Source organism: Pinus tabuliformis, chromosome Q, assembly GCF_031772625.1.
Source record: "Pinus tabuliformis cultivar Carrire ecotype Pingquan chromosome Q, CPIR1, whole genome shotgun sequence".
Taxonomy (NCBI): Eukaryota; Viridiplantae; Streptophyta; class Pinopsida; order Pinales; family Pinaceae; genus Pinus; species Pinus tabuliformis.
The window spans coordinates 955964463-955979924 of NC_142296.1; the positions used below are offsets into that span (position 1 = coordinate 955964463).

General features: G+C 41.2%; 1 protein-coding gene across 1 annotated transcript in view; it reads right to left on the reverse strand.

Annotated features, from left to right (window-relative positions):
* LOC149222655 (uncharacterized) overlaps positions 1-8021 on the reverse strand; it is a 32917-nt gene extending 24896 nt beyond the window's left edge. Inside the window, exon 1 of the mRNA XM_089385542.1 lies at positions 7531-8021. Within this exon, the coding sequence (XP_089241668.1) occupies positions 7531-7882 (352 nt within the window). The 5' untranslated portion in view covers positions 7883-8021. The remainder of the gene's footprint in view (positions 1-7530) is intronic.
* Positions 8022-15462: the final 7441 nt, after the last annotated feature.

Sequence of the window (15462 nt, forward strand, 5' to 3'; positions counted from 1 at the left end):
GTATGAGAGGATCGATAGCTATTTGATGAAGTTGGGATTCACTAGGAGTGAAGCTGATCTGAACCTTTACTTTAAGGTTGAAGATGATAAACCTCTCATACTGGTGCTTTATGTGGATGACCTCTTTCTGACTGGTGTAGACCCTCTCATTCACAAATGTAAGAGGGAGTTGGCTTCCGGATTTGAGATGAAGGGCTTAGGACTGATGCACTATTTCCTAGGGTTAGAGGTCTGGCAAAAGCCAGGAGAAATTTTCCTATCTCAAGGAAAATATGCTGTGAAGATATTAGAAAGATTTGGGATGGTGGACTGCAAGCATGTGACTACCCCGATGGAGCTTAACTTTAAGAAGTTATGCGGTAGTGCTGCCGGACTTAAATTGGGAAATGCTTCTGAGTATTGTCAACTCATAGGAGCATTGATGTTCTTGGTGAACTCCCGTCCGGATATATGTTTTGCAGTTAACACGTTGAGCCAATATATGGTTGAGCCTCATCACACACATTGGATTGGTGCCAAGAATCTTCTGAGATATCTTCGGGCCACAATCACTCATGGACTGAGATACACTGCCAAAGATGTGAGGCTGCATGGTTATTCTGATGTTGATTCGGCAGCCAGTGTGGTGGATTGCAAGAGCACCTCTAGGTGTTGTTTCTCTTTGGTTCTGCTTCGATATCCTGGATGAACAGGAAGCAACAATGTTTTAGAAAACGGCAGGCTCGGAACCAACTCGGCCGAGTTGGTCTGAGCCAGCCTTGGAAATTGCAACCCGGCCATTGACCGTATCAACCTAGTCGGGTTACGTACAGCGGCTCGATGACATAAAAAACGGCTTTTTTAAAAAAAACTAATATTTGCTGAGTGTGGGGGACTCCAAAGGGGTTTAGTAATTGGTTTGTTGGTCTTTGGGGTCCATTCCCCTCTCCCAAACCCTATTTAATCCACTCAACCCTTCTCATTCTCTCACAACCATCTCATGCTTTTGAGTGAAAGTTTCAGTGAGAGTTTGTGAGGAGTTGTTGAGTTTGTTTTTGGAGCAGCAATGAGGATTCTTGGGCAAGCATTGTAGCTGGAGTGAGGAGCTTCTTGGGCAACCATTTGGAGTAGCATTGAGGAGTTGGTTTCTTGGAGAAAGCTTGAGGAGGCAGTTTGTGCCTGGAGGTATTTTTTTTCACTTGTACAAATTTGTTTTTGCTTATTAAATTTTATGTGCAAATCTAGAAATCCTAAAGAGTGTTTTTTGTGAAAGAAATGAACATTGAATCAATGTTTTTTTTTTCATTTTCAGATTGTTTGCTTTCATTTCCAAGTCAAAAAATGGCACCTAGAGTGAAAGATGCTGCTTGGGCATATGTTGAAATGGTTGAAAGTCAAATGCATTGCAAATTTTGCCATAGGAAAATTAAGGAAGGTCCTAGGGGCATTAATAGGCTGAAACAACACTTGGCGGGGATTAGAGGCCAAATTACTCCATGTACCTCACCAGAAATTGGGGAGATTAGGAAGGAATTGTTAGCCAACTTTGAGAAGTTTAAAAAAGATAAGGCTAGGCAAAAAGAGTTAGAGGCTGAAATTGGGAGGAAGAGGGATATACAAAAAATGATGGCTACCAACCCCCATTTTGATTTTGAGGGTTCTTCCTCTATCCCTTGTACTGATGCATCCAACCCCTTCCGATATGTTCCTCCCTCTTTTGATTCTATTCAAGAAAAGGAAAGGGTAGAATGAAAAAGGGTGATATGAATATCAAAAGTTATTTCACTCCCTCCTCTCCATCAGATGCACATGGTCTCAAGCTAGTAGAAGTCAAATGCAGCCCACTTTAGATGACCATTGGAGGAAAGAATTGAGGGAGATTGCTTGTGATTACATAGCTAGATGGTGGTATGATGCTGATATCCCCTTCAATGCTTCCCATTCACCATATTATGAGCCTATGTTTGATGCCATACATGCTGCTGGAAAAGGCTTCAAAGGCCCTACTATGCATGAGCTAAGCGAGTATCGTTTGCAGAAAGAAATTTCATCTATTAATGAGTATTTGAATGATTTCAAGGACTCATGGGCAAGAACAGGATGTACCATCATGTCAGATGGATGGACTGATCAAAGAAACCGTACCATCATAAACTTTCTTATCTTCTGCCCACGGGGAACCATGTTTTTATAATCAATTGATGCATTTGATAAGGTAAAAGATGGGCAATTGTTGTTTCAGCGATTGGATGAGGTTGTTGAGGAGGTGGGGGTGGCTAATGTTGTTCAAGTCATCACTGATAATGCCTCTAACTATGTTCTTGTTGGTAAACTATTAGAGGAAAAACACAAGACCATCTTTTGGACCCCATGTGCTACACATTGCATAGACCTCATGCTTGAAGATATTGGAAAACTAGATTTGGGTCAAAATCACTGTAAATCATGCCAAAAGCATAACAAAATTTATCTACAATCATTCATGGATTTTGAGCCTCATGAGGAAACACACTAGGGGCAGGGATATTATTAGGCCTACCATCACTAGATTTGCTACTCATTTTTTGACATTGCAATCTATGCTTTCCCAACATAGAAACTTGCAAAAGTTGTTTTCCAGTGATGAATGGAATCAAAGCCAGTGGTCTCACAAACTAGAAGGCAAAGAATTGAAAAAGAAAGTTAATGAAGAAATATTTTGGAGAAAGGCAGCAGAGATTGTGAAGCTTGCTGAGCCACTGGTTAAGGTGTTGCGATTGGTGGATGGGGAAAGACTGGCTATGGACTTCATTTATGAGGCTATGGATCAAGCAAAGGAGCAAATAAAGAGGGCATACAAGGATAAAGTGGCTAAGTATGGGCCCATTTGGGCAATCATTGATGAAAGATGGAACAATCAACTCCATTGCCCTATACATGCAGCTGGGTATTTTTTGAACCCACGGTATCATTATAAAGCTAAGGAGACAGGAGCTTTGAGGGGGGAGGTTAGAGATGGACTGATTGACTGCATTGATTGCATGATCCCATTGGAGTCTGATCTGCTGGAGATACACCTACAGGTCACGACCTTCACCAATGCCTCAGGTACCTTTGGGAAGAACCTAGCAAAGATTACAAGAGAAGCAGATGAGCCAGGTAAACAAAAATTTCAATTTTCAAATTCTTAATAGTTTTTTTAAATTTTGTTAAATCGTTTATAATTTGAAAGTTGGATATAATTGTAATTTTGTTGAGCTAACTCATTACACTCCTATGTTTTTTGCAGCACAATGGTGGGAGGCTTTTGGTAGCCATTGTCCTGAATTGCAGAAGTTTAAAATTCATATTTTGAGTCAAACTTGCAGTGTTACTGGGTGTGAGCACAATTGGTCTGTCTTTGAGAGGATTCACACAAAGAAGAGAAACCGTTTGGATCAAAACGGTTATATGATCTAGTTTAAGTCCAATACAACCTCCGGCTCAGATGCAACCAATTGCTGAACAAAAGACCTGATTCAGATCCCATTGTGTTGGAAGACATTGATCCAACATCAGATTGGGTAGTCGAGAGTCATCCAGCAGAGTTTGATTCTGATGAGGATCTTGATTTGGATTTACGGGGGGGACATCACTCGAACATGATGTTCAGTTGAATGCAGATCCTAATCCACTTGTACCAACCTCAGCCTCACAGCGAGCAAGTCTTCCAGTTGCAGCCTGCAGACGCTTCCTCTGCTCAGCCACGACAGAAGCGCAGCCGCATATCTCGTCTATCTCAGCTTGCATCTGCTGCACATCCTGCTAGTGCTACCACTTTTACAGTTGCAGTTGGAGATGATGATGAGGAGGAGCCATGGGGCCCCCTGTCTGACTCTGATGATGATCCAGAGATTGATCCACATGATCTTGGCTCCTCTGGCAGCAGCTACTAGCTAGTAGTACTGGTCACAGTTTACTTTTGTTGTAGAGGCCATTTCTAGCCTCCTTGGTTATGTGTTTTTGTTTTGAATCTTTGATCATGTATGTATTGGACAGTGCACTGGGTGCCATTTTGATATAATGGATATATTCATGAGCCTACTTTGATCATATGTTGTCTTCCATCTATATTCTAATGCTGTGTGTTTGGAAACATGAATGAAAATCTTTAAAATTATGTTTTTTATAAAAAAAATAAATATTTAATGTATTTTTTACAACAACCAAGTCATTGAAATCGAACCGGCCGAGTCGATACCGAGTCGGAGTCGAAGTCGGAGTCGACCCTCGGCCGAGTTGGTGTCGAAGTTGGAGTTTTAAAACATTGGGAAGCAGAAGTCGGTTGCTTTGAGCACTGCTGAGGCTAAATACATAGCTGTAAGTATGGCCTCCTGTGAAGTTGTCTGGTTGAGGAAGCTCCTCAGTGAGTTGTTTGGACATATGCTGGATACCACCGTGATCCTCTGCGACAACTAGAGTGGGATCCGATTATCAAAGAATCTTGTATTTCATGATTGCTCCAAGCACATCGATATCAGGTACCACTTTATTCAGGATATGTTACAATGAGGAGCAATAACGCTCCATCACATTGGGACTGATGAGCAGGTCACCGACATTCTGACGAAGCCCCTGGGAAAGGTCAAATTCTTGACTTTCCGAGAACGACTAGGAGTCGTGGAGAGACCCTATTATATGGACATTGAGTTGTAGGAGCTCTAGGGGCTTGGGGTACTTCTTGGAGCGATGAGAAACCATAGGGTGAGTGGTTCAGTGTTCCCCTAGTGGTTTGTTGTGTACAGGGTGAGTGGTTCAGCCTGCCCCTGTGATACCCCATGGCAACATGTAGGCAGGATGAGTGGTTCATCCTTCTCCTGCTGAGACATCCTACCGATGTAGTCTGGGACTCGTGGGAAGTACCTCTCATCTAGCCAAAGAGTAGGGAAATGAGAATAGGGACCATAGTACTACCGATGGATGCATCGTGTACTACCGTACTCCCTATGCTAGGATGATATTGATCTGGGATAAATTGGAACTGACCTCGGGTCAGTAAGAGTGGTATGACACACTCTCTTTATTGGAACTGACTTCGAGTCAGTAAGAGTGGTATGAGACACTCTCTTTTATCTGGGATTGACTTCGGATCAGTAGAGAATGGTATGATACATTCTCGATCACTTCTTCTTCTTCATAATTCAGCAGAGCATAGAAGAGCAGAGCAGAGCAGTGTAGAGCAGTGCATTGATGGCAGAGATAGTAATGGCTGACAAATGGATTGGCAGATGGAGTTCTCCCTAGTTGAGAGGGAGTGTTAAAATTGGCAACTAGGGCCAAACTCCATATGGGTCACCTTATTTATGGCAGCTGATATTTTTCTTGGATTCCTCTCTCCAAGAAGTGTAGGATTGATTTAAAGATTATCCAATTCCAACATGTATATATGGAGATATGAATTTATTTATATTCTTGACAATTTGTCAAGGTCGGCCAGCAAGCAAAACAATAATTTTTACCCCCAACTTAACCTCAACGTCGCATATAAAAAGAGGAGACCTCATGGCATTATTTCACCATCTCATCCTCACATCCTTCTCTCTCCTCTCTTGTTTGGGTACGCATAGCTGGAGCAGAATCTCTCGCACGTCTGAAAGGAAGAACTCTGTTTTCTGTTTAGGGTTGCGTTGACCGAGTTTGACCGAAGCTGCAGGAAGGCTATTTGGATAGTGTTTGACCAGTGTTGACTCTTCTTGATTGCGGATTGGGTTAGGCCGCCTCTCCTTGGCAGGCCACAGTTTTGGACAGCCTCTTTGACCCCACTTTGACCCTGCGTTGACCAGCGTTGACTGTGTTAGGGCTGGTCACAAGTTTGACTGCAGTTGACCAACATTTGACTGGGATTTTCGGACTGTTTTGGGCTGCTTCTTCTTGCTGTTGAAGGCCGAGTTGACTGGCCTTTGACCGAGCTGATTGGAGGTCAAATCTGACTTGTTTGACCAGCTTTGACTTTGCTGGTTAGGGTTTGTCGTTGCTGTCATAAAATATTAGTTTTGTATATTTGTACTATCTCTCTCTCTCTGCTGACCTATTGAAGATTATAAGAAGAATTGATCAAGGGTTTCCCCACATTGGGGTTTGTCCCTGGTTGGTGCCACATCTTGTGTCCTCTTGTATGGCTTGTCTTCTACGGTTTATGTTTATGTTCTCTCTGCATTTTACTATCACGCTGATGTGATTGCTAAACTGGAAATTGATATTGGGCTAATAAGAAATTGAAATAAATTGCTCTTAAGCATAGAACATACCAAAAATTAACATCTTTCCTTTGCTGTCATGCAAACTTGCCTTTGCCTTGCATCACAACAATTCAGCTCAACCAAACCAGTCTTCAAATCAGCCTTATACACCACACATGCCAACATCAATGTTTTGCCAAACCATCAAGGTATTTGTTGCTCCTTTGTTCTGCTGTCATCAAGCATGCCAAGAATAACTTATGCAACATCTTGCATCAATATATGTGCCATCAACATCTAGCATTTGTCTCCCCAACAGGTATTACATCTGCTCCTTTGCATACCTTTGTTGATCTTGATCTGCTCCTTTGCATACCTTTGTTGATCTTGTTACTGCTCTTGCCTTGCTGCTCCTTTGTCATCACATATTCGCGGATTCTTTGCCTTGCTGTTGCTCCCTTGCCATCAACCATACCATACATCCTTGCTGCTCCTTGTCTTGCTGCTATTTTGCTGCTCCTTTGCCATCAATGACAATAACGCCATCAATCTCCAACAGCATAGCCTCTAAACAAATTTCAACAGTCCTACACAAGTGCTACTTCCCAAGTTACCAAGTTGCCTTTAGGCTATCCAGTGGTACGCAATTGATCCGGTTGTTTAAGCCATTTAGTAAGTGGATTAAGCTTTTGACTCTGTTCATTATGCAGTTGCTGAAGCTGTTGATTGAGCCAAAGATCCATAGCCATATCCCGTAGCAGCAGTACAAGTCCTCCAAACAAATTTGTGAGTACTTACGAAAAGTAATGAAAGTATTTAAGCTATTTCAAGATATTTGGAATTGCCATTAGCAAAATTGATTAATAAAATGCAGAGAAAAGCTGCAAATGTGTCAAGAGTTTCTTTTATAATATTACATTAGGTCATCTGTCAATGGAAGGAATCTTAGGAAGCTTGGGCAGTGATCAGTACAGAGTAGCTACCAGTAAAGGTAGAAGTTCAATTCACAAAGGGTCACGACTCACTCCACATGTAAAGAGACCATTACATAGCCCATAATGCCACTGGAACTGGTAGATGCAACTAAGGAAACCATGTAGTCTAAAAATTACAGAGTGGGTTCAAGGAAAATGGAATTTATTAAATAAACGTCCATCGGCTGCAGCCACCAGGATACAGTGCTATGAACAAACCAGACACAGATTTACCTAGAATTATAATAACTTTAAAAAAATGAAGGTTTCATTTGGTTGTGAATGGAAAGTGGCATTTAAATAAAGTTTTGTATATGAAGGCTAGTTGTGTAGAATTAACCTACAAATTAATGGATACAACCATGGAATGAATGAATTACCGGGGGTGGAGGTGAGGAGAAATGCCAAGGATGTCGCTGCTGCTATTGCAGAGAGATGTTTGAAACCACCCGATTGGTAGATATCATTCATCTTCCTCCTCCTGCTACTGTTACAGTTGGACAACCACAACCTTCTGAAGCACCTGCTCCTGCTGCTATTGCTATTCTGGAAGGTGGAGCCCATGTCATAAACATGGTCTCCATGTCGACTGCCATCGCACGACCAAACTGACGAACAAGGAGCAGCAGCAGAAGCAGTCGAAGGCGATGTTCTGCTGTTATCGTCCAGTGTCGTAAGAAGGAAACGACGGTGGTTTAAGAATGTAGAAGGGGTAAAAGTTGAGGACGACATTTTACTTGTGAAGATCAGATGATGAAGATGAGGAGGGTCGGAGGAAGGAAGGAACCTCAATGACTGAATCCCTCGTCCCTCCTCCCAACTTCGGTGTAATGTGTGGATAGGTAAGATACTTGGCAGTTGGTTGTCCAATAGATGTTTGTTCACAAATAATGGATAATCTAATCGTACCTGTGGTTACGACAACGCTATCAAAGCTAGAACATCCACCCCTACAAAACATAGTTTCGTGTAAAATTTAATTTAAAGATGTCTATGTATTATTTCTAAAATGTAATTTAAAATTATGTAAAATTCCTTGAAAGTATATTTTTTTCTTATTATAATATAGATTATAAGTAATGATATTAGATATCATTTTTGGGATTCAACTGCGTTAAGTAAGTCATTCAAAGTATGACCATTTCCATGAGAGGTAGTCGTAAAGTGACTAATTTCTCATGATTTTTGAATAGTTCACTTAGCACTCATTGCATCGGGTGATGCTCACAGGGGTGAAGAAGTGGGATTGAAACTAGTGAAATGTGGAGAACGAATCACATAGCATCAATCATCATGAGAAATTAGTCACTTTACGACTACCTCTCATGGAAATGGTCATACTTTGAATGACTTACTTAACGCAGTTGAATCCCAAAAATGATATCTAATATAATGCACTGCGAAAATCCCCCATACTTAAGTAATGATATTGTTTTATGTGATAGCTCTAAAACAATATTAACAACAAAAATAAGTTGATAATTATTTTATTATAAAAAATAAAATAAATTTGAGAAAGAAAGAATAGAAATGATATACTATAATATAGTATATTATTTTTAAGTAAGAATTTTTTGAAATTTTTTATTTTTGTTAAGTAAGAATTTTTTGAATTATTGTTATTATTTTTTTTTTCTCAGTTGTGTGGATTCAAGTTATTTGAGACATGTTGTAACTCACATGTTTGTGGCACTTATCAATTTTTTGTATTAAAGCTATCAAAATTCTTGTTTTATATATATATATATATATATATATAATTACCAATTGTGTTATCTTAAGTGGTTCAGTGGAGTGATTGTTCAAATCCCCACTAGTGACATGATGAGCTATGATGACTTGATAAATATTGTTGTAATGGTTTTCAGCCTTGTGAACTCTTAAGTCATTATACATGTGGAATGACCTAACATCTGTAACTTCACTCTAGCCCTCTAATTGAGAAAGACATTGATTTTGCAACACACCCCCTACTATCCCTAGCCCTTACCAAGGGTAGAAGGAGGCAATTACTCAGTTGACTCGACCTCCAACGTTCTAGTTATGGAAATGGGGTCTAAATTTTTTACCTTTTCAAAATCTTCAAAACTTAAAATGAACAACACAATTGTGATCATCTCGTCAATACTTTTCCAATAGTATAAATTTTGCTTCAATCTGGCTCTTGGATCAAAAGATATAGCCGATTAAAGACTCGGGCAATATCCACATGCAAAGTCATCAATACTCGCCAAGTGACTCCCATGTCGTCCCCACATGGTGCCCGTGTGGCCCTCCAAGTCATCATATTATCCACTACGAACTCATTCATTTCATTTCCATACTCACGAGACATACTCATATACACATATATTATAAGGGTGGACCCTATTCCAGACATGAATGTCATGTGGGCCCCCTATTCCACCTCATCCAAGAAATAAAATCCTAGAAATTTCCTTTGGAATCCCCATTCGAACCGCTGATAAGGAATCCTCTAGGGTTATGTGGAAGTTCCACTTAGTTATGTTGCCACATCAACCTATCGAGAGCGCTCAATCATTCACATGGGTCACAAATGAATGGGCCCACAATGCCACATTGTCTCGAGAATAAAATCTTGGAAGTTTCCCTTCAATCCCCTTTACAAATACTTTGGTATGCCTTCAAGTTAAATCATCAAGCTTATGTGGAGTGCATACACATAAGCTTTACCCCATTGGTTACATACAACACTATACTAAACTCAATCGTACTGGAGGGGCCCCACTCCTGCCATTTCATCCCGAGGATAAAATCTTGGCGAGATTGCACCAAGCTCCACAAGAATTTTCTAGAGTGGATGCGTTGAGGTGACGTCACTGTCTCTCAACGTTGAGGTGACGTCACAGACTCAAATTGCCAAGGTCATCTGACAATAGGGAGCATTCTTACTAATCAACGATGGAGATTCAATGATGGCTACACTGCCAATGGGCCCCAGTGTGCCATGTCGTCCTAGCAGATAATTCCATGTAATATATGTACTTGTCTCCACTTGAAACCTCTCAGGTAATTCCTGCAAGCTACGTGGACAATGTTGATGCTTCCAGGCATCCAACGGCTCAAATATCCTCTCCTTCGCACTTGATCATGGCTCCTGACCCTATGGGCATACAAGGTTCAAGGCAGAGCCTATGGTTTTCAACTCCCACGCGTTTAACGAAATCAAAGCTTTTATAAGTATATATGACCAAGCCTTTGCCCATGGCCTCCATATTCGCAGCACATGCGAACATGTTCGTGGCCCAACTAGTTATCCCTCCTAAGCTTTTACAAAGTCTCGACCTGACTCTTATTCTTGCATGCAAGTGTCTACACAAGTGTGTAAGCACATATATGTATATATGCCATGTGTTTTCCCTTCTAAGCATTTTGCACAGCCTCAGCCCATCTCAACTTGCATCTTGCAAAATTATATAGATATATATATATATATATATATAAACAAGGCTACCCTCTTCAGCTTGCAAGTTATCAAATAAGGTGTGATGGCCAAATTGTTAGTTTCATATCAATCACAACAGAGATGTGTCCTTTCATTTACTCTTAGGCCCAATTGACCTGCATTTTATGTTTATTAATACATTTCTTCACAAATCATAGCCATCTTGCCTGAGCATGTGATTCATAGATTGAGGCCTAATGGCCAAAATGCATACATTCAAGCTTATTTTACTGATGCATTCAAGCTTTTAATTTAGATATGCATTTTACGAGAGATTTATTATCGTTTTTCATACTTGGTCATCCAGACTAATTTGCATGTTTAACAAGAACACAAGAATAAACCCATCCTTGAGATGATTACTCAAGGGTCAACCTCTCACTTCCACACAGGATTAGAGCATCCCTTGTTGATAATCAAGCCATTTATCAGTACATTAAACATAGAATTCACTCCATACATAGTAAATAGATAACTTCAAGCATTTAACTTATAAATGCATGACAAAACTTATAAGAAAAACTACATAACATTCAAGCATTTTAGTTAATAAACCTCATGCACCAACATCCTACAGTCATGTAGCATTTCTCAAAGCTACAAATTGAATTCCACAAATGCAATCTTTAGTTTCACAACTCTCACTATATGCATTCATTGACAATAAAACAAATGACCAAACAAAAGTTGGGACTTCAATTTTCCACCCAACCATAAACCTATATTAGCAAGAATTACTTACAGTAGTCACCCCCGAGCCAGATCCACAATCTAAGGGGAATTTCTTCAATAGTTTTAGTAGGAGGTCATACTCAGCTCAAACAGGGATCACTTATAAAATCAAGTGGTTTCTCAGCTCTTTGGCAAACACCTTGAGTGGTTTCTCAATCAATTCATGGCAAGCATTCATTCCCTTTTTCCTCATAATTTTCTTGAGCCCCTCCAAGCCTCAAATTATCTTCCCAGGGAATTTTCATTCCCTCCACTTTGTAGGTCTTTCCAACACTTCTCATGTGTTTCCCCAAGAGGAAGATCCAACCCTAGCATTGTTATGTAAATTCCCTCTTACATAAAAATATATTCATTCATAATTTAGAGTATCGTTACATTATAAAAATTAGGGGGAAAGTGATCCGAACTTAAACAAGAATGCTACAACTTACATATATAATCATAAACATAGAGATGCAGCAGAAAAACACTTCATTTCATTAATAGAAAAATACTAAACTATTCTTACATATAGAATGGAAATAAGATAGTGCGGGCGATGATAGCTTATCTCTGAGAAGAGATGTAGCGGCTACATGCCTCTGAACTGAGTTACAATGAGGCTCAAGGGCCTTTTTATTATTGAACAATAAGAGAAAACCCTAAACAACCAAAACCCTAACCCGAGGAGATGTAACACCAAGAGTTTATGGGCCCCGTTGGGGTTAGTTGGGCAACCAACTTCCTAGGGTCGTAACTTGGTCATATTATCTTTGTTTGACGTGTATGATACCTCGTTGCAATAGCAATCATTTAAGGAATTTTGCCCAAAAAAGGCATCATTTAGGGCCTCAAAATGGCTCAAGAAGTTCAGGACCCAAAAAACTGCCAAAAATAGTAAATTGTGCTACAGTTAAGGAAACTGAAAATTTGAAAGAAACAATGGTGAGGGTCCTAGTGGAATAGGCAGGTGGCCACCAATATCCACCTGGATCAGTCCTCCCCCCTTAGGAAGCAATGGTCCCCATTGCGTTGAGTTCCTCCATGAGATGAGGAAACTTCTACTGAACTTGGTCCCTGGTGAGCCATTTTCCTTGGTGAAGGAGTTGGCATGCTTTGACAACTCGATATAGTTGTATCCTTTGTTGTCGAGTGTTAATGATATGTGTGTCCATGATCTAATCAGTTGTGGCATGTTTCATGCATTCTTGGTTGAGCTCTGTTGGTGTGAGTTGTTTTGCAATGTCAAATGTGTCCAATAATGGTGGAAAGTATATCGAAGACGATCTACATTAAACACTGGGTATAGACCAAGGAACAGTGGGATGCTAAGCTCGAAGGCAATGTCACTGACGGCCTTGGTGATGGTGTATGGCCCATATCAGAGCAGGCGAAGCTTGCGGTGGGGTCCAGAAAGGCGCTCCTTCTGCAAATGTAGCCAAACTTTGTCACCCACCTGGAACTTGTGTGGCACTCGATGTTGATCATGGTGTTGCTTGTACTTAGCATTAGCTCTGTCCAATATATCATGGACCTATTGGTGGATGTGTTGAATGCACTCAATGAAGTTGTTAGCCCTTTCAGCTTCGAAATGCACGTGAGTCGAATCTACTTGAGTTGCTACAAATGGTATGGCCACATCAATGGGGCATAATAGTTGAAATCCCAACCCTACTTGAAAGGGGTTGTGGCATGTTGAGTTGTGGAGAGCTCTGTTGTAGTTGTGTTGGACATAGGGGAGACTTTCATCCCATGTATGTGGATGCTTTGAGTTGTACATGCGCAGAATGTGTACGATCATCATGTTGACAACCTCTATTTGGCCATCAGTTTGGGGATAGAAAGTCATGGACTTAATAAGTTTTGTATCCAACATCGACCAGAGACTTGACCAAAATGCACTCAAGAATCAGTTGTCTCGATCTAAGATAATGGACTGTGGGATCCCAAAGTGTATCCACACTCTCTCAAAGAAGAGCTTAGCAGTGGTCTCTACTGTGATACTCTTCTTACAAGCCACCATGATGGTCATCTTAGAGAATCTGTCGATGACCACGGAAATGCAATTGTTGTCGTGCTTAGTAGAAGGAAGGCCCGACATATAATACATGGAGATATATTCCCAAGGCCTACTAGGAGTAGGTAGAGGAGTATACAGGCCTTGCTTCTTGATGGTTGGTTTGGCAATGGCGCAGGCGGCACAAGATCTAATGTACTTCCCAATACCCTGACGAAGTTTCGGCCAATAAAAATACTTATGTAATACCGCCACTATTTTCTCTACTCAGAAATTTCCAGTGACCCAACCGTAGTGCACGTCCAAAATCATCTTGGCATGCTCACTTGAAGGAACGCAGATGTGTCCCAAGTGGTATAACAGTGCATCCTGAAGGTGAAAATTTGGAACTTGCTTTCCTTCCAAGAGTGTCTGGTATATGTTGCCAAATTTTGGATCGCTCTTGTAAGATGTGGCCACCCTGATGTCTCATGCCCGCAGGAGTCGAACACAGTGATTAGCGCCATGACCGGTGGTCGACTGAGGCAATCAGTGACATTATTGGTGCAACCCTTCTTATACTTAATGTTCAAATGGAACCGTTGCAGATAGATGAACCATTTCTGACGACGACCATTCTACAACTTCCTTGTGTCTGTATGAACTGTAGAGGCTGGTGGTCTGTGAGGATGACCGTTTCCTTCCCCATAATATAATGCTTCCATTGATGACAGGCCTGCACAATGGAATACATTTCTTTGTCGTAAGTGGGGTACTTTTGGACTGTGTCTGAAAGTGCCTCACTGTGGTAAGCCACTGGATGCCCATGCTGAGTAAGAACCACACCAATAGCATAGTTGGAGGAATCTGTCTCAATCTCAAATGGTTGTTGTAGGCCTGGTAATGTGAGCGCTGATGCAGAACAAAGGCGATTCTTCAACTCAGAGAACACTCGTTGTTAGGTTTCCAACCAAAAGAACTTTGCTTTTGCTCCGCCCTTGGTGACTTTACTTAAAGGCTAAGTGATATGAGAGAACCCCAACATGAACCTACGGTAGAAATTGGAAAGACCCAAAAAGTTGCGGAGCTCTGTTAGAGTGGTTAGGGCTGGCCAATCCCGAATGACTTATATCTTGGATGGGTCCACATGTACACGCTGCTCATCAATGATGTACCCCAGATATTGAACCTGGGTTAGGAAAAAGGTGCATTTATCCAATTTAGCACACAACTTCTGTTGTCGAAGGGTTTGAAGGACCTGTCGAATATGGTGGAGGTTCTCTTCCCAATTATGGTTGAAGATCAAGATGTCATCTAAATACATCGCCATGAATGCATTGGTGAAGGGTTGCAAGATGTCGTCCATCAGTCTCATGAAGGTTGCAAGAGCATTCGTCAATCCGAATTGCATGACCAACCATTCGAAAAGGCCCTCCTTGGATTTGAAGGCAGACTTCCACACATCGGAGGTTTCGCTAGGCACCTGGTGATAACCTGACTTTAAGTCAATCTTGCTGAAATATTTCCCCCCTTGAGCTGGTCCAAAAGGTCATCAATTCGTGGGATTGGGTACCTATTCTGGACAGTGATCTTGTTCAGCGCCTGATAGTCAATAAAAAGCCTCCAGGTCCCATCCTTCTTCTGTACCAATACAATCGAGCTCCCACAGGGTGATGAGCATGGGCTGATGCGCCCTTTCTGCAGTAGTTCCTGAATTTTCCTCTTGATCTCATCGTTCTCCAGAACAGAGCGTCGATAGATCAGTCCATTGGGCAATGACGTACCTAGGGTTAGATCGATGGAGTGCTTGACCTGATAATGCAAAGGTACCCCTGTGGGTGAGGCAAAAATATCCCTGTACTCCTCCACGACCTTGTCCATTTGTTACTAATGTGCAAAGGAGCCTTGCCTGGAAGTCATGGCCACAACCTTCCTCTTACCTTGGGGGCGACATAAGAAAAACAAATTTCTTGGTTTGGGAAATGATCTTACTGCATTGCTTTGTTTTGATCGAAGAGATGGCAGTAGGCGACGCTACCTCTGGTATCCTGTACAACTTATTAGCCAAAGTAATAATCACAGAACGAGGTCTAGACTCATATACAACATGTCGCTTCCACAAGTATGGTTTTCCTAACA